This window comes from Erpetoichthys calabaricus, chromosome 17 (genome assembly GCF_900747795.2).
Source record: "Erpetoichthys calabaricus chromosome 17, fErpCal1.3, whole genome shotgun sequence".
In the NCBI taxonomy this organism is placed as follows: domain Eukaryota; kingdom Metazoa; phylum Chordata; class Cladistia; order Polypteriformes; family Polypteridae; genus Erpetoichthys; species Erpetoichthys calabaricus.
Genome location: NC_041410.2, coordinates 62,736,022 through 62,759,211, shown reverse-complemented (window position 1 = coordinate 62,759,211; position 23,190 = coordinate 62,736,022). Strand labels below are relative to the sequence as shown.

General features: G+C 39.1%; 1 protein-coding gene across 4 annotated transcripts in view; it reads right to left on the bottom strand.

The window, feature by feature from the left end:
• Window positions 1-23,190, bottom strand: part of clpxa (caseinolytic mitochondrial matrix peptidase chaperone subunit Xa) — a 291,827-nt gene that overhangs the window by 134,373 nt on the left and 134,264 nt on the right. For all 4 annotated transcript variants that reach the window (XM_051920219.1, XM_051920220.1, XM_051920221.1 and 1 more), the window contains 2 exons: window positions 11,378-11,554; window positions 11,074-11,238 (listed from right to left, as the gene is read on the bottom strand). In XM_051920219.1, the coding sequence (XP_051776179.1) occupies window positions 11,074-11,238; window positions 11,378-11,554 (342 nt within the window). The remainder of the gene's footprint in view (window positions 1-11,073; window positions 11,239-11,377; window positions 11,555-23,190) is intronic.

Here is a 23,190-nt window from a genome sequence, read left to right as displayed (position 1 = left end):
GTATATATATATATATATATACATACAGTACTGTGCAAAAGTTTTAGGCAGGTGTGAAAAAAATGCTGTAAAGAAAGAATGCTTTCAAAAATCGAAGTGTTAATTTATTTTCATCAATCAACAAAATGCAGTGAATGAACAAAAGAGAAATCTAAATCAAATCAATATTTGGTGTGACCACCCTTTGCCTTCAAAACAGCATCAATTCTTCTAGGTACACTTGCACACAGTTTTTGAAGGAGCTCTTGGAGAACTAACCACAGATTTTCTGTGGATGTAGGCTTCCTCACATCCTTCTGTCTCTTCATGTAATCCCAAACACACTTGATGATGTTGAGATCAGGGCTCTGTGGGGGCTATACCATCACTTCCAGGACTCTTGTTCTTCTTTACGCTGAAGATAGTGATAATGACTTTGGCTGTACGTTTGGGGTCGTTGTCCTGCTGCAGAATAAATTTGGGGCCAATCATACGCCTCCCTGATGGTATTGCATGATGGATAAGTATCTGCCTGTATTTCTCAGCATTGAGAACACCATTAATCCTGGCCAAATCTCCAAATCCATTTGCAGAAATGCAGCCCCAAATGTTCAAGGAACCTCCACCATGCTTCACTGTTGCCTGCAGACACTCATTATTGTACCGCTCTCCATCCCTTTGACGAACAAACTGCCTTCTGCTACAGCCAAATATTTCAAATTTTGACTCATCAGTCCACAGCACCTGCTGCCATTTTTCTGTACCCCAGTTCCTATGGTTTCGTGCATACTTGAGTCGCTTGGCCTTGTTCCCATGTCAGAGGTATGGCTTTTTAGCTGCAACTCTTCCATGAAGACCACTTCTGGCCAGACTTCTCCAGACAGTAGATGGGTATACCTGGGTCCCACTGGTTTCTGCCAGTTCTGAGCTGATGGCAGTGCTGGACATCTTCCGATTTCGAAGGGTAATAATCTTAATGTGTCTTTCATCTGCTACACTAAGTTTCCTTGGCTGACCACTGCGTCTACGATCCTCAAAGTTGCCCGTTTCTTTGTGCTTCTTCAAAAGAGCTTGAACAGCACATCTTGAAACCCCAGTCTGCTTTGAAATCGTTGTCGGGGAGAGACCTTGCTGATGTAGTATAACTACCTTGTGTCTTGTTGCTGTACTCAATCTTGCCATGACATGAAACTGTCTTCCACAACCTCACCTTGGTAGCAGAGTTTGGCTGTTCCTCACCCAGTTTTAAGCCTCCTACACAGCTGTTTCTGTTTCAGTTAATGACTGTGTTTCAACCTACGTGTGACATTGATGATCATTAGCACCTGTTTGGTTTAACTGGTTGATCATACACCTGACTATAACCATTCAAAATCCCTGACTTTGTGCAAGTGTACCTATAAGAATTGATGCTGGTTTGAAGGCAAAAGGTAGTAACACCAAATATTGATTTGATTTAGATTTTTCTGTTGTTCACTCACTTTGCATTTTGTAAATTGATAACAATAAACAATCATTATATTTCTGAAAGCATTCTTTGTTTACAGAATTTTTTCACACCTGCCTAAAACTTTTGCATAGTACTGTATAAAATATTATATATATATCTATAATAATAAAAGGCAAAGCCCTCACTGACTGACTGACTGACTCACTCACTCACTGACTGACTGACTGACTGACTCATCACTAATTCTCCAACTTCCCGTGTAGGTGGAAGGCTGAAATTTGGCAGGCTCATTCCTTCCAGCTTACTTACAAAAGTTAGGCAGTTTTCATTTCAAAATTATACGCGTAATGGTCATAACTGGAACCTCTTTTTTGTCCATATACTGTAATGGTAGGCAGCAAGATGGCCGTAGGAGACTGAGTTGCGTGTCGCGTCATCACGCCTCCCACGTAATCACGTGAACTGACTGTGAACTCAGTACATAGAAAAGAAGGAGGAGCCCCAAAGAGCGCAGAAGAAAACATTCATTACACAATTGACAAGGCAGCGAAACAATAAGAAGCGAGTGAGTGACGCATACAAGCATCTTCATAAGACACGAGGTATAAAAAAGCACGGTGTAAACCGTAAGTCTAAATTAACTTTATAGAAACGCTCCCGCTGCCGTTTGCAATACCATATTCGTGAGATACAAGTTTAATGAGAAGACACGAGGTATAAACGACAGTTTGCATCACTTTGTAACAGAGTTAAAATTGCTGTAGCGAGAAACTTTTAACTGCCGGGTCTTAGCTAACATTAAATAAACCCGTGGACATCGCAACATCACACAAGAGAGTGGCTCACGTGAAGTGACTGAACGCAGCAGGAGTGATCACTTCCATTAATCAAACCTGTTCAAAAAACACATTACACAATTGATAAGGTAGGAAAAGAATATGAAACAAGGCACGGTATAAACCGTAACTTTAAGTTTATAGAAACGCTGCCGTTTGCAATACCATATTCGCACCTGCGAAGCGCGGTGATTTTGCTATATATATTAAACTATTTCAACCATTGTATGATCTGCTTCTCGCAACTGAAAGAGGGCACCGTGGCAGAAGTTAGCCGACTTGCTCACCAACCACAAGTGTTACCTGGTAGGTAACCACCCATACAATCAGATTGTGAATCAGACTACGAATGCCTGCAATGTAATTAGCCCGATCTACATGCTGTCAAATGAACGAACCTCACGCCGTGGCACAACGTTAGTGGCTTCGCCTCTACGTCCGAAGATCGATTCCCGTAAGGGAGTGCAGTGACTGTGTACTCCTGATGAGCCCACAATTACGGCGAAACACGTGTCGCATACTATGCATCTTCAAAGCACGGTGTAAACAGTAAGTTTAAATTGAGTTTATAGAAACGCTCCCGCTGCCGTTTGCAATACCATATTAGATGACTTTGTAACAGAGTTAAAATTGCTGGAGCGATAAATTTTTAACTGCCGGGTCATGTCGCGTGTTCTTGGGTAGGTACTAGGGATGCACCGATACCGAAACGGGTATCTGGTATCGGCCTCGATACCACATTTTCTAAAGTACTGGTACTCGTTAAAAGTCCCCCGATACCGGGGACCGATACCACGGTCTGAGAAATGTCTATGTTTGAGCGGCGTGTAAGGGGTTAATCACAGGCGCCGAGTGCCCGCCCCCAGGCCCCGGCTGCAGCTCAGAGCGGGGAGAAGGCGAGGCGAGACATGTCAGCCGTGTGGAACTATTTTAAAGTGAATAAAGACGACAAAACAAAGGCGGACTGCAAATTGTGCTCAGCGAAATTGTCCAGAGGAGGCTCAAAAGGTAGCGCATTTAACACAAGTAATTTAATCAAGCACCTAAAATCCCAACACGACAACGAGTACAAGGAGTTTACCCACGCTTCTAAACCAACACAACCCACGCTGCAGCAAACTTTTGCAAGACGAGAGAAAATGTCCAGAGACAATCCACGTGCTGTGAAAATAACACAGGCAATTATCGAGTACATTGCATTGAGTGACCAGCCACTCTCGGAGGTAGAAAATGTGGGATTCCTGCGTCTCCTCCATGTTCTGGAGCCCAGATATGATGTCCCAAGCCGCCGCTACATGACTGACACGGAGCTGCCTAAACTACACGACTTCATGAAAAAACATATCCACAGCCTACTGCAAGCTTCCTCTGCGTTTAGTTTCACCACGGATATTTGGACAAGCAGTGTTAGCCCCGTGTTGCTAATTAGCCTAACCTCCCAGTGGATAGACGAGAGTTTCACATCGCAACGAGCCATATTACATGCGAAACAATTCCGCGGCTCGCACACCAGCCAGGCTATAGCGCATGTGTTTGAGGAAATGCTCCAGACATGGGGTATACCTAAAACATCAGTACATGTTGTGCTTCGTGACAATGCCAAAAACATGATTAAAGCCATGAATGACGCAGGGCTCCCAAGTCTGCCGTGTGTCGCGCACACGCTCCAACTGGCTGTTAACGAGGGCTTATTAGCACAAAGGAGCATAGCTGATGCTATAGCAGTGGGGCGGAAAATAGTTGGGCATTTTAAACATTCCGCCTTAGCCTACTCCCGCCTCGAGGACATTCAGGGACAGCTCAACCAGCCAATAAAGAGACTGCAGCAGGACGTACAGACGCGCTGGAACAGCACGTATTACATGCTCCAGTCCCTCATTGAGCAAAAGCGAGTGCTGGGGGTGTATGTGTCCGAGCATGAACTCCCAGTCCCTGACTATCTCACCGCTCACCAATGGGCTCTTATGGAGAAGACTGTTGCCATCCTCGCCCCCTTTGAGGAACTAACTAAAAAAGTGAGCAGCTACGACGCACTAGCCTCTGATGTCATCCCAGCTGTGACTGTGCTAGTGAGACTTCTAAACAGAGAAACAGACGAGGACCACGGCGTCAAGACAATGAAAGCAACCTTACTGGCAGCTGTCAAGAAGCGCTTCAGTGACGTCGAGACCAACCCACTGTACTTCATCTCCACCATACTTGACCCAAGGTAAAGTCTGTGTGCTATAGGTATTCAATGATAAACTACAGTACTAAATGTAAGATTAATTTCCATCTGAAATATTATATTATATTTTTGTAACTAAAATACACAAATACAAATGTATGCAATATATATATAATATGAAATACAGTGGAACCTCTAGATACGAGTTTAATTCGTTCCAGCACTGAGCTTGTATAGCGAATTTCTTGTATCTAGAACAAACGTCCCCATTGAAAATAATGGAAATCCAGTTAATCCGTTCCGCATCCCAAATATATTAACATAAAAATCAATTTTCCTAACAAATAACACTGATAAATTATATATACTGTAGTCTACCTTTAATAAATAACACTGGTAAATAATATAACTGATTATTAAAAGAATCAAAACAGGTGTCCAAAGTGCAGTAGAGCATTCAATAAATCTTTAAATAAATAATCCTTAAAACAGTTGTGAAGTGGAGGTTTAAAGTACATAAGAATAACAATCCTTTAGCACGAGGTTAAAACGTCAACAGGAAGCAGTCTTCAAAAAACAGATGACAATCCCCGGTGCTTCTTCTCTGTTAGCGTCTCACCTGCTTCTCCCATGCGGGCTCTGCAATAGGCAAGACACTTAATGCAGCTGACCTTCTCTACACCGTCCTGCTTCAGCTGTTTGGCTCGCCTGTTCAGCTACACGCGAGCCTGTACTCGCTCGCTCTCTCGCACCGACTTCCTACTGCTGCGGATTCCTGCAACCTCCGTTCTCTCTCCTCTCCTCTCTTTTCTTTTACTTCTCCCCCTTAACCGGCTCGCGCTTCTCTATATATGCGGGGAAGACATCGCAGCTGCTAGGGTTACCACTTTTAATACAAAAAAATAAGGGACGCATACGTATTGATTCAAAACGGGACGCGCAATTTCATTCTCAAATACGGGACGATTCCGTATTTTAAAGGACGGGTGGCAACCCTGCCCAGCCCATCAGCCACAGGACAAATCATGGATGTGGGCAGTATCCCACCTGTGCACTTAGGTGAGAAACGCAGACACCGCAGATCGCCCTGCGGCTCGCTACAGCTACCACGCCCCCTCCCTAAGCCGCGAGCTATACCCACAGCCTGGCTCGTGGCTCGTTACGTGAGCCAATGCTCGTATTTAGATCTGAATTTTTCGCTCATACTTTCCTCGTATTTTGAATTTCTCGTATACAGAGGTGATCGTATCTTGAGGTTCCACTGTATATTTCCCTTATTACTACCAGAAAGCCAAATGGCTGGCATTTGTGACAGTGGTTTAGGGGAAACTAAAATCAGTCCTATTTTTCCACATATTAATACATTCATGAATTTTGTTCAGGTATAAAGATCGCTTCTTCTCCAACAACACTGCTCCGGAGGCCAAGCTGCACCTGAAGCAGGGGCTGCAGATGATGTCCAGAGCTGAGGCAGAGGGGAGTCGGGCAGAAGCTGCAGAACCTCCTGCTAAAAAGTTCCTCAAGGCCCAGGCCAGCACTAGCAGCAGTCTGGACACTATTTGAAGAAATCGCTAAGGAGCAGCCCCAGGCAGCACAGCCGCTGGCAGCAGGTGCTGCCATTGAGCTCGACACATACCTCGGAGAGGCCCCAAGCCCTCGTGATGACAGTCCTCTGAAGTACTGGGGTGTCAACAAAATCAGGTTCCCCACTTTGGCTAAAATGGCCCAGAAATACCTCTCAGCCCCATGTAGCAGTGTGGAAAGTGAAAGGCTTTTTAGCTCAGTGTCACACATTATAGATGAAAACAGAAACAGGCTGACTGCTGATAATGCAGAAAAGCTACTTTTCTTAAAAAAAAACCTGCCACTCACTTTTTCTAAATAGGCTCCATTAAGTGAGTCGTCTTAGACTTGATGTTAATACCTACCTCAGTTGCACTGATTGCCACAGTTCTATGTTGGTGGATGTTGTTAGTTTATTCAAATATTGTGCACTAAATAGCAAAGATGTTTATTAATGCCCCTTGTGTTGTCCAAAGCGGCAGAGTTTACAACAAACTGAAAAAAATACTTGAGTTGCACTGTCATTGTTTAAAATTTTTTTTATAATTATTTATTCTGTACTATGTTGCATACAACATGCTTTTCATTTTAAATAAATGTTCTTAATTCCAAACTAGTCCCTTGTTTTTTTTGTTAAATTATATGACTAAAGCTGTTACCTGTAAATTTAAATCATGTTTTTATTAAGTACTCAGTATCGGCAAGTACTCGGTATCGGCGAGTACTGAAATGCAAATACTCGTACTCGTTTTCCAAAAAAGTGGTATCGGTGCATCCCTAGTAGGTGCACCAAAAAATGTATACATTTATGCATGTAATGGGCAAACAAAAAATGTACTATACCCGAAAGCACTACAGTAGTACTCAATGTATCTTTACTTCTTAAATGTTAATGTTTTACTGTTTAATAATTTATACGATTCTTATATGTTATTCAGATTCTTTTATCAAAATACCAGTAACAGCGCACTGCACGATAACGTGGAGTCAATACACTTGACATGACCATTCATAGTATTTATCCTCTTTCTCTGTACGTTTACCATTCGTTTGCTCAGAGGTTGATGCGCTTGCTGCTTAATGAGCAGCTCTTGACCCTAGCGTCCCGCTGCTTCTCTTCTTTCGTCGGCATCTTTTCCCGTTAAAACTGATTTCTTTTAAAACTTAGTATGTTTTCTTTAATTTTTCAGTTAAGCTGGCACTTAAGTCTTCAATCTGCCTCAACAATGATTAGCGAAGGTGGTAGACAATGAAAACGTCAGCCGTACGCATCCGCCACGCACGCACTGGTGCGCGCAGCTGTGAGTTGATTCTACAATAAAATAAAATAAAGATAAAAAGAGTAATAACTTGCACCACCGCTATTCAATTACACTTGCCTAACGCCTCTCCTAAGGGGAAATACTGTGGGATCTGGGCATCCGTCAAAGCAGCAATCACAAGCCCGATTACAAAGCGGGAAGCTGTGATTTGTCGTCTCCCTCCCATGTAACAATCACAGCCCGTGTTGCAACGCACTATGTATGTATATGTATATATGTGTATGTGTGTGTATATGTATGTGTGTATATATATATATATATATATATATATAATGTGTTCATATGTGTGGAAAAGCGAATAGTAGACGTGACGTAGTATCTGTGTACCAAATTTCAAGTCAATAGGTGAAACGGTTTGCGAGCTACAGCTCATTTAAAATCCTGGACAGACAAACTAATAGCCACGGTACTGTTTTATAGAAGAACATTTTAGTGTTTAATAATTTATATTTATATGCAATGTGCTTCTTATATATTACTTCATATTCTCAAATGATAATGATGTTAATGTTGTTTATATTGATTTCTATGTTATTATAAGTGCTCTTTATTTGTGGAAAAATAAATTTGGCAATTAAACTTATTTTATACATACATTTTATTTTTTTCTCTTGCACTCAGTGAGCGAATCCACTGGCTAATCAACTATATATATATATATATATATATATATATATATATAGATAGATAGATGTGTATGTATGTAGATATACAAATATGTATATATATGTATATATGTGTATATATATGTAGATATACAAATATGTATATGTATATAAATGTATATGTGTCTGCATGTGTGTGTGTATATATATATATATATATATATATATATATATATGTATGTGTATATATATGTTGATATATGTATATATATGTGGATGTGTATATGTATATATTTATGTATATACACTATGTTTATGTATATATATGTTTACATAACCTCTTTAACACACTACTTCTCCGCTGCGAAGCGCGGGTATTTTGCTAGTTATATATATATATATATATATAAATAAAAATGATTTAGATAGGAATATAAGTAACAAGTTGGTTACATTTGCAGATGATACCAAGATAGGTTGATTAGCAGATAATTTGGAATCCGTTATATCATTACAGAAGGACTTGGATAGCCTACAGACTTGGGCAGATTTGTGGCAGATGAAATTTAATGTCAGTAAATGTAAAGTATTAAACATAGGAAGTAAAAATGTTAGGTTTGAGCACACAATGGGTGGTCAGAAAATCGAGAGTACACCTTATGAGAAGGATTTAGGAGTCATAGTGGACTGTAAGCTATCGACTTCCCGACAGTGTTCAGAATCCATTAAGAAGGCTAACAGAATGTTAGGTTATATAGCACGATGTGTGGAGTACAAGTCCAAGGAGGTTATGCACTGGTGAGGCCTCACCTTGAGTACTGTGCGCAGTTTTGGTCTCCAGACTACAAAAAGGACATAGCAGCACTAGAAAATGTCCAGAGAAGAGCGACTAGGCTGATTCCAGGGCTACAGGGGTTGAATTATGAAGAAAGATTAAAAGAGCTGAGCCTATACAGTTTAAGCAAAAGAAGATTAAGAGGTAACATGATTGAAGGGTTTAAAATTAAGAAGGGAATTAGTACAGTGGATCAAGACTGTTATTTTAAAATGAGTTCATCAAGGACACGGGGACACAGTTGGAAACTTGTTAAGGGTAAATTTCACACAAACATTAGGAAGATTTTCTTTACACAAAGAACGATAGACACTTGGTATAAGCTACCAAGTAGTGTGGAAGACAGTAAGACGTTGGGGACTTTCAAAACTCGACGATGTTTTTTTTGGAAGAAATAAGTGGATAGGACTGGCGAGCTTTGTTGGGCTGAATGGCCTGTTCTCGTCTAGATTGTTGTAATGTATAGTACATTTCGGAAAACATTGTGGCACGGATGCAACATTATTCATATTAATTCGCATAACATCTTGCGGTTGTAATCAGTGACTGCATGTTTCTTTTTTCCTGATCTTGCCTCTCCCCACATGTTGCTGTATGATGGTGTTTCTTTTGTACTCCAGGACATGCATAGGAAAGAATAGTACAGAGAGGTCAGTTCAGCGCTATATGCAATCATCAAATTCAAATGTTAACAGTTCACACACATGCAAGGACCGTCTTTCCTGTATTTACGACGTGTACCTGTTGAAATGTACACACTTCTCTTTGTGCTCTCTCTGAAGTGTCATGAGCATGGGAAAGGCGCAATATAAATAAAATGTATTATTACTATTATTTTTATTAAGCCACTCCTGAACCAGAGACGTCAGAAGCGTCTTACCCAGGCTAAGGAGAAAACGGACTGGACTGTTGCTTAGTGGTCCAAAGTCCTCTTTTCAGAAGAAAGTAAATTTTGCATTTCATTTGGAAATCAAGGTCCCAGAGTCTGGAGGAAGAATGGAGAGGCGCAGAATCCAAGTTGCTTGAGGCCCAGTGTGAAGTTTCCACAGTCAGTGATGATTTGGGGAGCAATGTCTTCTTCTGTGTCCACTGTGGTCCATTGTGTTTTATCAAGTCCAAAGTCAGTACAGCCATCTATCAGGATATTTTAAAGCACTTTGAGCTTCAAACTTCCAAGCTGACAAGCTTTATGGAGATGCAGATTTCATTTTTAGCAGGACTTGGCACCTGCCCACACTGCCAATAGTACCAATACCTGGTTTAATGACCACGGTATCACTGTGCTTTATTGACCAGGAAATTCGCCTGACCTAAACCCCATAGAGAATCTATGAGGCATTGTCAAGAGGAAAATGAGAGACGCCAGACCCAACAATGCAGACGATCTGAAGGCCGCTATCAAAGCATCCTGAGCTTCCATATAACACCTCAGCAATGCAACAGGCTGATCGTCTCCATGCCACACCGCATTGATGTAGTAATTCATGCAAAAGGAACCCAGACCAAGTATTGAGTGCGTACATGGACATACTTTTCAGAAGGCCAACATTGCTATATTAAAAATCTTTTTTTTGTATTGGTCTTATGTAATATTCTAATCTTCTGAGATACTGAATTTTGAGTTTATGACCTGTAAGCCATAATCAGCAAAATGAAAAGAAAACACTTGAAATATATCACTCTGTCTGTAATGAATGTATAGAATATGAGTTTCACTTTTTCAATTGAATTACTGAAATAAATTAACATTTACATTTCGATGATATTCTAATTTATTGAGATGCACCTGTACCAGCATGAGTCATTCAATTGTGACTGATACTCCGATATCAGAGAGAGCAAGTCAGATTTTGGTGTTGGCTTGCATACTAAAAAGGTGAGACATGCCATTGTTCCATTTTCACAAAATTCCACTTTGCCTTAAAAGGTAGTCTGTGTTACTCATGCAATAACAAATTTTAGCTCTTAGGCCTAAGAGCTAAATTCTTAATTACCATTCCAAAAGAAAAAGACAAGGCCTCTTTGATTCTATAGTAGATATATAATTGCCAGGATCAATAGTTTCACATAATTGGTCCCTACCTTCTAACATGTACTAAAGCAAGGTTCACCAAAAGGAAAATAATTTTTTTTCTTAAACACCGTTTAACATATGCCTGCATTTAATAGTTCTATGAGGTTATGGTGTACAACAAATAATTTAATAAAACATCTCTTCTGTAAGAGCCAGCTGCGTATACAGCAAGGTGATTTTTTTTTTCCAAACTGCATAAATATTTTAAAAGAAGTTAAGAGCATGAGAGGAAAAGCACTTACCTTGTTGTGCTTTTTCAACACCATAATTAGCATCCTGCAGCAGCTTTGCAATGACTGATTCAATATCTTCCCCAACATAACCTGCCTGAGTCAGAGTGGTACAGTCACAGATAGCAAATGGGACATCAAGGCATCTGGCAAGTGTCTGCGCCAACAAAGTTTTACCTGTGTGAGATGGGGTCATTTAGTCAGTGTTTCACAGAAAAGTCTTTATTAGGAAATAAACTAAATATTTTTAACAGTATTAGATGAAATACTGGTCAACAGAATTAGCAGCTGTGTTTATAAATCTAATTTTACTAACCTGACCCAGTTGGTCCAAGAAGAAGGATGTTGCTCTTTTCCAGTTTGATTTCATCACTATTACTGTCTAAAACTTCACCACCTCGCTTCTCCTGAGGAATCTGTTGGTTAACTTGTTGCTGCATTGACGCGCCCAGTGCGTTGCCATGTGGACTAATTCCAGCAATCTGAAGTAATTCTTATCAGGGAAAAAAAAAAAAAAAACCTTTACAAACCCTAAAGTTAAAAGAAAATAGTTTAATATCTTCTTAGGTGTCATATTGGAGATTTTATCCATCCATCCATCCATTTTCCAACCCGCTGAATTCGAACACAGGGTCACGGGGGTCTGCTGGAGCCAATCCCACCCAGGGATTCAAAATGGCTGCTGAGCAGTTCTCTTCATCATCACAGGTTAGCAAGAGAGATGCTTCTTTCAGATGTTGGTTAAGCCAAGCAAAATGACACCTTTTATTTTATTGTATTGTCATTTTGCTTGGCTTTTCTCTACAATCATAATCGCTAACACGGTACAACACCCTAGTACTACAGATGTTGGTTAGTAAGAGAGAGAGTATGAGGTTAAACAAGTAAATATATAGATTTTCTGTCCAACCCCTACAGCCAATAGGGCGTCGTAGTACTTAAAGGCCTCTGAGACAAGCCAATTCCAAACAGCCATACCTCAGACCAATGGGGGAATACAACATCTTAAAACCTGCCACCCCCAAGACCATATGTCTTTAAGTCTTTCTTGCGGGGGTAGAAATGAATTAAGCAAAGAAACACTAACCAAACCGGTTTAAGGCACATCTTCCCCCAAATCCTGTCGTAAAAATGTAAAGAGGCTCAGTCGTAAAAGGGGGAGCAAACACGAATGCCTCTCACCAAAGTAACACTAAATTACATTGCTTTGCCTAAAAATCAAATAAAGACATTACAAAATATTCATCAAATTATATATAAAATCTCACATCACAACAATGCTGCTTATTAAACATTTGCTCTCTTGCAAGTAAAGCTACTTTGGCAAATATTAAGTACAAAATCTGATCTGTGTCTTCTCACTGAAACCTGGCTTAGTAAATCTGACACTGTTCCCCAAGCTGGTTGAGAAAGAGACCTTGGAATAATTCATTGTGACAAAATGCCTTCTTCTAAAAATGTAGGCAACTTCACATCCTTTGAGGCGTTCATCTTAAATATTAAAAGAGATTCCAACAAAATTAAAGTTCTAATCTACAGACCACCAAGGCTATATTCATTGTTCATGACTGAATTTGACAACCTTTTATCCGATTTGGCTATACATTATGATCACTTAGTGTTGATGGAGGATTTTAATGTACACATTGATGTGGAAACTGACACTTTAGCAAATGATTTACTTATTTGTTAAATTCAATAGGATTCTGTCAGATTGTCAAAAGTTCAACTCAATATCAAAACCAAAACCACACATTAGATTTAACTATAACTATAACCAAGCATTAGATTTAATTATAACTTACAAAGTTGAAATTCAAAATTTAAATATTACTCCATTAAATTATTTCAGATCACTACTTAATTACGTTTGATTTTGTTCTGCCTTTCCCAATACACTCACAAAGACAGTGTGACATCTAGACGGTAATTCTGCTTCAGATTTTATAGATACTGTACTTTGAGTATGTCAAATGTAATTATTGAAAAACAATTTAGATCAGTTAACATCAAATGTAAACGTGGAGCACTATTTAGATCAGCTAACATCAAGTTATAATATGTCCTTGAGAGAGGCTTTGGACACAGTGGCACCATCTAAAACAAAATAATAAAAGCACAAAGAAACTCACCCTGGTTCAATGACAGCACTCAAGTTCTTTAAAAATTAGAGTATCGAAAACTGGAGCGCAGATGGAGAAGAACAAAGCTGCAGGTCTTTCAAATTACATGGACAGAGAATGTTAAAAAATATATATTAAAAAAAGCTCTCTTTAAAGCTTCCTCAGACAGCTATTCTAAAATAATAGATAATAAAAATACTTGAGTACTGTTTACAACGGTGGCTAAATTAACAATTGGGAATTCAGATCTAGAGTGCAAAATACCAACAGATATTAGCAGTAAAGATTTATGAACTTCTTTAATGAAAAAATTAAGATCCTAGATCTTAGCATCATAGTGCAAACCACATACTAGCTTGGCAGACCCTGTCACACCTTGCATCCAACACTTCAGAAATTTTAATCCTTTAACAGAACAGGAAGTTTTAACTTTAATTTCTAAAATGAAACTTACTACTTGTTCCCTTGATCTAGTGTCAACAAAACTAGTAAAAAGCACAATGGATGTTCTTGCAGCACCTATTTTTAGCATTATCAATAATTCATTAGTGCATGGCACAGTACCTGATGCACTAAAAGTGTCCGTCATCAAAAAATTACTTCTTAATAATTATTGACCCATATAAAATTTATCCTCTCTCTCTAAAATACTTGAAAAAGTAGTTGCCAATCAGCTTCAGTCACACCATACATATGACAAATTACTCGAGAAATTCTAGGCTGGCTTCCGCACTGGTCATAATACAGAAACGGCACTAACATGCGTTGTAAGCAACATTCTGATATTCTCTGATGAAGGAAACTCCACTGTAATTACGTTGTTAGACTTGAACTGCAGCATTCGAAACCATTCACCATTCTGTTTTACTACACAGGCTGGAAAATGACATTGGGCTTAGAGGCAATGTCCTGGGGCCTCATGCATAACTCAGTACATAGAATTCACACTAAAACATGGCATACGGACAAAAGCGGAAATGTGCATACGCACAAAAAAATGCAGATGCATAAATCTGTACCGTACGTCAACTTCCATGTTCTTCCGCTACATAAAACCCTGGTCAGCGTGAAAAATAACGCAAGTGCACACGCCTGCTGTCCAGCCCCATCTATTCCTAGAATTACGCCTCTTTGAATATGCAAATCAATATAAATAGCCCTTAAGCTCAGAGTTCTGTGAAAAGACAATGGCAAAAGCACGGGGGGAAAATCAAGAATTTCAGCGAATACCAAGAGGAGGCAAGGATAAACATTCTATTTGTTGGTTTAAACAGTGATATGAACAACAAAAGGAAGTTTGTTTGAGTGACAGAGGGTCGGAGAAACTCCAAAGTTCAAGTTCACAAAGTCACACAGTGCCCAAAATAAAAAAAAAAAAAAAAAGAAGTTGTCAGATATCAAAGTCGCAGTGAAAAGGTGAGTCATAGCCCACTGTCTGAGTGTCATATGGAAGCTTATTAGGGTATAGAGAAAAGAAAAAAAAAATAGGCACACAGTGGGGGGAAAAAAGCTCAAAATGTCAACTTTAATCTCAAAATATCCACTTTAATCACATAGTTTATTTTGTCATTAAAGTAGAACATCATAAACTTCATCTTAAAATTATTTAATTTACTAGTTTTTCAAATACCATCGTAACTCAAGTAGCACGTTACATGCTTTGTATTATATGTGTTCTGTGTGTGTGAATCACTACGTGCTTCTTAAAAGGGCTTTCTCTTTCTCTGACAGTACACAGAATCCATTACATTCGTGATATTACAGCTCTCTGAATAATTTAAATACTGAGATGTATAATTTTCATGATGATAGGAATTAAAGCATGTTATTAAACATCGGAACACGATGGTGCAGTGATAGTGACGAACTGGTGCCCCATCCAGAGATTGTTCCTGCCTCAAGTAAGATGCTTGCTGCGCCGTGCACGACGTTCGATGAAATAATTTATTGCAGCGGTACTGTCTCTCTCAAAACGTACTAACCCCCAATTTCTGTCCTTCCTTTACTTTCTCCAAGTACTTAACTGCCACACAATCAGCTCTGTAATAGATGTCAAGCCATCTGTAAGCTTAAAAAGCAGATTCTTCAAAACTTTTAAGGAACATTGAAATACAGGTAAAATTCCGTTACAACAAACTGCCAGGGACCTAAAAAACATTTTGTTTAAATGAAAATTTTGTTGTAATGAGATTCTGTATTTGTTGCTACAGTGCTTTCTTTACCTTGCATCCAGGCATTTGCAATCATTTCAATAGCTTCTTTCGCATTAATTTTAATCTTCTCCTGTCTACAAGTTATGCTGATGAGAATTTTTCTCAACATTTCGTTGTGATAATATACTTTCAGGGTGCCCAAATCCAGTGGCTGAAGCACTGCTGTGCAATTGGGTGGGAGGAATTCAAGGCGAACATTATATAAATGCGGAAGCATGTTGTGGGCAGCACAGTTATCAATCAGAAGCCAAATCATCCTTTTCTTCTCCTTCATATTGTGAGGTTTCTGAACACTTTTGGGATCCCCCCAACCCAACGGGAATGTCACACTGAAGTATTGCCTCGTCTGTGGAAGATTGTTTGACTGTTGCGAGGGCAGGGCAACAGCAAGCTCACAGCGCTGCAGTGAAGCACCACAGAAGCAAATCCTAAAAGATCTTGGGCACGCTATAAGTCCCTGTCTTACACCCCAAAACACGAGGCTCAGTCTTGGTACTTTAGCAAAACCAGCTTTATTCAGCTTGAAACAGGATCAGCACGGTTATTTATTGTAGCAGGATTTGTCACTCTCCTATAAACAGACACAGCTGTCAGACAGGGTTGTGACCACGTTAGTGGCCAAGTAATACTGTTTCCTGCATTTACAATGTTCCTTGCATCACCCATCAAGATCTTTTCTGTTTGCTTCAGTGCCAAGCCGCATCAGAGCTGTGAGCCTGCTGTTGACCCGGCAACAGATAAACAGTCTTCCACAGACACGGGGATCGCACTTCAGGACGCTCTTTAGTGTGTTGTCCAGTTGGAGGAGGTCCCAAGAGAGTTTAGAAACCTCAGATTTTCTTGAATGAGTGCCACATTAATAGGAATGTTTCTTAAACGAGCATCACTGAACCACATAAAAACGGCTTTATAGGCGTCTCCAAATGCAGCAGTTCACATACATTTGCAACCAGAGATTTTTTCTTCTTTTTTTGCTTGGTGTTTCAAGAAAGTTGACAGTGTCAATGGCAAAATTCTGAATTCACTGGCAACATCCGTTTTCTTTTTGCCGCAATCAAGAGCTGCAAAAATGTAAAGTTTGTTTTTCTAATATGAACTGTTGTTTTTTCGTGTCAGCCGTTCCTATAGGAGGGTGGCAATGATGTTTTTTAAATGTTGCCAAGCAATAAGGAAAAGGTATCACTGAAAACCACCAAAAACAAAAACAGCAAAAAAACAGGACGAGGAAAGTCCGATGAAAGAAATTTATTTATTTTTTTGTTTTTTTCACAATGTTTCTGTTTGGGGATCTAACTGCTCTGTGGATGATTCATTCAAGCATTTCAAGGTCACTTCATTGTAATAAAAGTATCTTCTGAATGTACTTCGTAGTAACAAGATTTCTATAGACTCTGTCATATGGGGAAACTGTTGGCACCATAAAAATACTTCGTTGTAATGAAAATTTCATTGTAAATATATTCGTTGTAACAGAATTTTAAATGTACCTTCGTAGTACATGTTTAATTATTCTATCCATATATCCATACAGAGTTGCGCCAGTCCCAGCAAGCATATACCGTGAAGCAGGAACAATCCCTGAATGGGGCGCCAGCTCATCGCTACTGCTGTCCACTGTGTCCTCACATACTAAATTATTAACAATATAGATTATTTAAATGATGTTAAAATTTTATCTATATAATGTAATAAACATTTTGCTGCATTTCATCTTAAAAATGATATTGTCATCATATGTAAATACTCACCTTATAAAGTGGCTCAGGTCGTGCAATATTAGAACTGTAGTGCAAGTTTACAGTGAGGCGATTGTACTTAAAAGTAAAAACAGTTCTACAAGGAGCACTTGATGGACTGATTAAGTGCGTTTATACAGTAGTTCTTAGGATGAAACTGTTTCTGAACCGCGAAGTCTCTACAGGAAAGGTTCTGAAGCGTTTGCCGTATGGGAGCAGTTCAATAGACAGTGCGCATGGCTGAGGCAGCGTCTGCTTGATGCTGTATACCGATAATTCTCTTTCTGATCAGCTGCTGTAGAGCTGTGATTCAACACTCAGATACAGTGGGATAAATATTCTGAGTGGGGCATTGAGAGGAAAAATGCTAAAGCAGCTACGGTATTTGGAATAGTGTGGCCATTCCATGGACCATTATATTGTTACAGGTTAATTACAATCAGATGCCTTAAACTAATAAACGATATGCGGTTAATTTCAATTTATTTGATAAAGGCATGTCAGGGATGAGGATCTAAAAAAGAAAGGGAAACCACACTGGAACAAAAGTACTGCTTTGATGCTGGGTGCCGCCAGTTTGCAAAACCGAGCTGAGAACTTGCGTACGCTAAGGATTTAGCTGGCGTGAAAATGTGCATGGCTTTACACCAAGTTTAGTTTTTATACATTGCGATGTGAGAGTGGAAACAGGCGTACGCAACGTTTATATACGAGGCCCCTGGCCTGGTTTAGTATTTATTTATGAAACTGATTCCAATATGTACAAAAATGTGCTGACAGTACTCCATCATTATACACAAAAGTGAGATGTGGTGTCCCGAAAGGCTCAGTACTAGGACCTTTATTGTTTTTTTTTACTTTACATGCTTCCACTGGGATCTACCATTAGATAACAATGTTAATTTTCACTCATACACAGATGACACTTAGGTATACCTTTCTTTTAGACCACATTACGTTTCTTCAATTCGGCATTAAATTAGTTGTGTTAGTGAATTAAAGGAGTGCATAGATGACAACGACTTGTCTTTAAACACAGATGGTAATTATTGGAGGGACTAATGGTGATCACAACAATATATTGTCACTAACTCAGCTGGAATCACCATTAACTTTACTGAATCAGGCCGCAATCTAGGCATTACCTTTGACTCTAGCATATCATTTACTGTAGGGCGGACATTACAAAATTGTCCATGTTTCTTCCATCTTAAAAATGTTGGGAAATTAAGGCATTTTCTAAATATGTGGGATACTGAGAAATTAATTCACGCATTTATTTCTTGTAGGACTGGCTACTGCAATGCAGTGTTCACTATATGTTCAAATTGCTCTTTATACAGCTTCCAGTTAACCCAAAATGCTGCTGCAAGAATTATTACAAGAACAAGAAAGTATGAACACATAACTCCAGTTCTTAAATCCTTACACTGGCTCCCGGTAAAGTTTAGGGCAGATTTCAAAATCCTACTTTCAACATATAAAGCCTTAAATGGCCAGTTTCCAGCTTACTTATCTAAACTTATCATTACTTACAAACCAGAGCATACATTAAGATCTCAAGATGCCAGTCTGCTTATGATTCTAAGGATTAACAGAGGGAGGTCATACTTTTAGTTACAGGGCCCCTAAACTGTGTAATGGTCTGCCTGCTATTGTAAGAGATGCCCCTTCAGTCTCAGCTTTCAAACCCCGGCTGAAGACTCACTACTTCAGTTTAACATACCCACAATTAGTGCTGGGCAGTATGACCAAAATTCCATATCATAGTATTTTTCAAAATTATACCAGTTTCACGGTATTCAACGGTATTTTTTTCCCATGCATGAGTGGATGTTAACCACATTTTCCACTGCAATTACTGCAGTAGACTGGCTAAGAATAACCAATTCCACTGTCATGAGAATTGTACATGTACATAAAGATCATTTTAATGTGCACACAAGTATTAATACAGGCTTGCATAGCCCCATAAAGTGATAGTTTTCAAGAGGGTGGTACTAATGAAGAGAAGGAATCACATTGCATGGCAGTTGCAGTCAAAATATAGAACCTTTTTATTGAACAAATTTTGCAAACAACAAACTATCATTTTTACAGCATATTTTCAACCATCCAAAGAGGCATTTAGACTTGGTAAAATATCCAGAGGTGCTTGTCAAAAGTTGTATTGCACTGAACCTATCTTAGAAAAGGAATAAATAGTAAATACTTTTTTGCAAACCAACTACACTTTCTGTTAATGTTAACAATCTATGTCCACTGACACGTTAAAATTAATTTTTAAACAACTTTACCATCATTAAACTGCATAATATTTAAACTAATAAATAATAGCAATAAAATAAATAATAGTGCAACTTCCAGTAATAACACGATTACTTCAAGGCTTCAAGCCCAGGTACATTACACAGTATTCAACAAATAAAAATAAAATAAAATAAAACAAGTGCAACTTGGTGATGACATCTTTACCAACTGAACCATTATATTACAAAATGCATTAATATGAACCATGCTTCAAGCTAAGCTATATACATAAATAATAAAACTGCAACTTGCATTTATAATGCTATAAGTGGTATAGCGGTTCTGCGGCTTCAAAAAATAAACATGGTCAGTTTCTAAATCCAGTTAGCTGTGTCCATCTCCGTGGGCACAGCTGCACGACCACGGGGAGCTGATGAGGCAATTGGGGTGAGTCGCACCATCGTTCTCAATTGCTTCATCGGCTTCCTGCGGCGTGTAATCAAGGCGCTGCACCCACACAGACGTATATTTTATAGGCCGGCAGGAAATGGGAGAAGGAAAAAAGAAAAGTTAGAACAGAAGGAGGTTAAAGAAGGGAAAAGGCAGTCATGGGAGACGATTCAGACACCAGGAAGGAGAAGGCAGCATGAGCTGGTGCTCCGTGAGGTAGCGCAGGCTGAGGCGCTCTAGGGGCTGGTGGTGTGCCGACCTCGGACGGTCACACTATTACACAGTACTGAAAAAATAAAAAATAAAACAAGTGCTACTTGGCTTGCAGTATTATCCAGAGCTACTTGGCTTGCAGTATTATCCAGATACTATAGAAACAGTATTCACACATTTGAAAATAATAATGGTCCACATCCAACCTTTTAAAACCAAAGTATCTCCAGACAACAGACGTGACTCCTTTTTTCAGCAAAAGTACTTCTGTGCCATCATGTTCAACTTTATCGTCTGCTACAGCTTCAGTTTCAGAATGTTCTCTGTCCATTTTTACCGCACAATACCTCCATTAACACATGTACTCCATTTGCATGCATGTTTAGCGGTGTAGCAGTGAAAAAAGTCCCCCCTTAAACAGTTTCCCGCTGCATCACGTTCCGAACTTTGTTTAGGCTATTTAAACCAGTGTTGCGGTATAAGAAAAATCGATATCATAACAATGATAAAAAATGGTTTTTAGTATGAGTACCTCCCAGCACTATCCAGATTAGAGCAGATGATTAACTGTGTATACTACATTTCTGTGGTTAGTTATTAGCACTAAAACATAAGTAATAATGATAGATATAATTTGTTACTAACCCTCACCTATTCTGTTTCTCTACTTGGTACTCAAGTGTGGCACTTGGTGCCAGTGCTCTACTACAAAGTTGTCTGCCTGCCAAAGGAAAAGTCATCTCTGACAGAGGAGCACTGGAATTGTCAGGTAGAAGAGTCTTTCCATCATACTGGCCATCCCACCATAGACTAAGCTTTGGAATTGCCAGTAAGAGAAAAGCAGCTTGAATGCCAAAGTCTCAAGGACTCTGAACAAATCTGAATCGTATTATGTGATATCATCTACTCTTGCATTTTATTCTGTACTTGTAATATTACTATTATAATATCGCATTGTACTAAGGATTACTTGTGTTCTGTTCTGTGTATTATATTGACCGCTTTCTTTTGACACACCCAATGCACGCCCAACCTACCTGGAAAGGGGTCTCTCTTCGAATTGCTTTTCCCGAGATTTCTTCTATTTTTTTTCGGCACTCCTTGTATGAATTTGAAAAATTCTAACCCCCAAGGCTCAAAAAACATTCTACTTTAAATTTGATGTTGAATAGTCATTAATGCAACGGGTAATCAATTACACAAGACTTCGGTCTTAAGTGACATCAATATTTATATTCTTTGGCAATCATCACATTAAGCAAATTCATTACTTGAAAGAAATGAAACATAGATTCTGAGAAGTGTATCTTAAAAAGAACCAATCTCTATCATTCCTAAAAATGTCATTGCTGATAATAAAATATGTGGTCATAGGTACAAGATCAAAAAGGCAGTAAGAGTTTTCAAAAAGTTTTCTTCTGAGGACACAAACAAACATAAAATGATTTGCAGTTGTTATGTTTCTTAGGCTTCTTGATTAAGCAAAACATAAACATAAGAAGAGGTCATCAGTGGTAAGCATATATATAAGTTACTAATCTGAAGAAAGAAAGCTAGTATGGTGGCCTAATCAGAAGACTACGATGGTTTTCTTGACCCATCTGACTCTATGAAGTCAACAGTCAGCACTTGTCTACAAAGACAGACTGAACAGACAGCAAAGCAATGACTGAAAAACAAGAAGTGAATGTCTGTAAGATGGTGTGTTGCTTTCTGGAAAGGTCAGAAAAAGCTGACAGTTGTCCAGCTTACTAAACTCCTTTAAAAAGAAAAAATGGTGATCTACATGTGCACCCATGCAAGCACACTTGCTGCTGCACTTACCAAGACCAAGTGCTTTTATGCCTTGCAACAAGTGCAAATATAATGGTTACCCATGATGACAGCATGACCTTCTGCAAGCCCAGAAGTCAAACATAACTTGAGTATTTACTGTATTTGCACAAGTAGGTAAAAATAGGCTTTTTATAGAAGCTCAATATACCAACAAACATGAAAAACAACAAACCCCTCTCCACAACGGAGTCACTAAAATCAAGAAAAACTCTTGACTTCACTAAAGATGAAGACAGCAGTCAAAGTGAAGCATTATACTGCCGTGCTGCCATTAGTATAAAGGAGACCCAGAAGCATTTCTTTACACACTTCTGCTGAATCATTTGTTAACTGAAAGTACTCAATGTTAGGGTGTCAGAAAGAGGAGAGCAGCATTGTTCATAATGGCCAACAGTTTTAACATTATCTCCTCCACTACTGCCACCAGGGGGTGAAGAGTGCAACACATAACTGAACCTGTTACAGGAACAGCACACCACAGTATAGAAAATTAAAGTGGTCAGCATCAAGGTTATTAGAATTTTGCCTTTATATATTAGTTTTAATTTCTATACTTCTGACCTTGCTTGGAAATTCAGTTTAGTTTTAGTTTTCCTTCATTGTGTATTTTTAGTTTTAATTTAGTTTTTATTTCACAAAGACATTTATATATTATTTTTATATCTATTAGTTTTAGTAATTACTAGCTGTCCCCTGGTGGCTCCACCCGCATTGTAGTGAAACTTTAAAAATCAATAAAATTTTTTTTTTTAAAAATGTAATTTGTATTGAGAAGAACTTATATTGATAACTTTCCTATCCGGAGTCTTCTTCATATACATTATTTTTAGTTTTACTATCAGGGGCGAGAATGTAGCTGTGATCTCTTTGCCAAAAATGTAAAAAGTTGACAAGGTATCTGTGGCCAAGCAGAAGGTAGGCATGTTCCAAAGTCAAATGCTGCCACTGTATCTGACTGTGTTTACCTCAGACGGGAGAGCGTCCCCTGCATAGAGAGAAGAGGACGTGGCCGTGATATCTCTTGCTATAAGCAGCTAACCTCTAAAACACACGTTGCTGTGATCTCTCAAAAACGTCAAACGTTACTCCTTAATTTCTAGATGATAATGACTCCTGAACAAACAGGTATCGCTAGCTAAGTGGAGGCAAGGTATGCTCCAACACGTGGCGAGAGGTAGACCAACTCAAATGGAGGTTGGCAACGTGAGTAAGGATGGCCGCGCCTGGCTCCCTACTCCTGAGGTCCCGCCTCCCCGTCTCCTCAGCCTGGAGTCTCCACCTCGGATTTGCTCAAATAAATGACTGCCG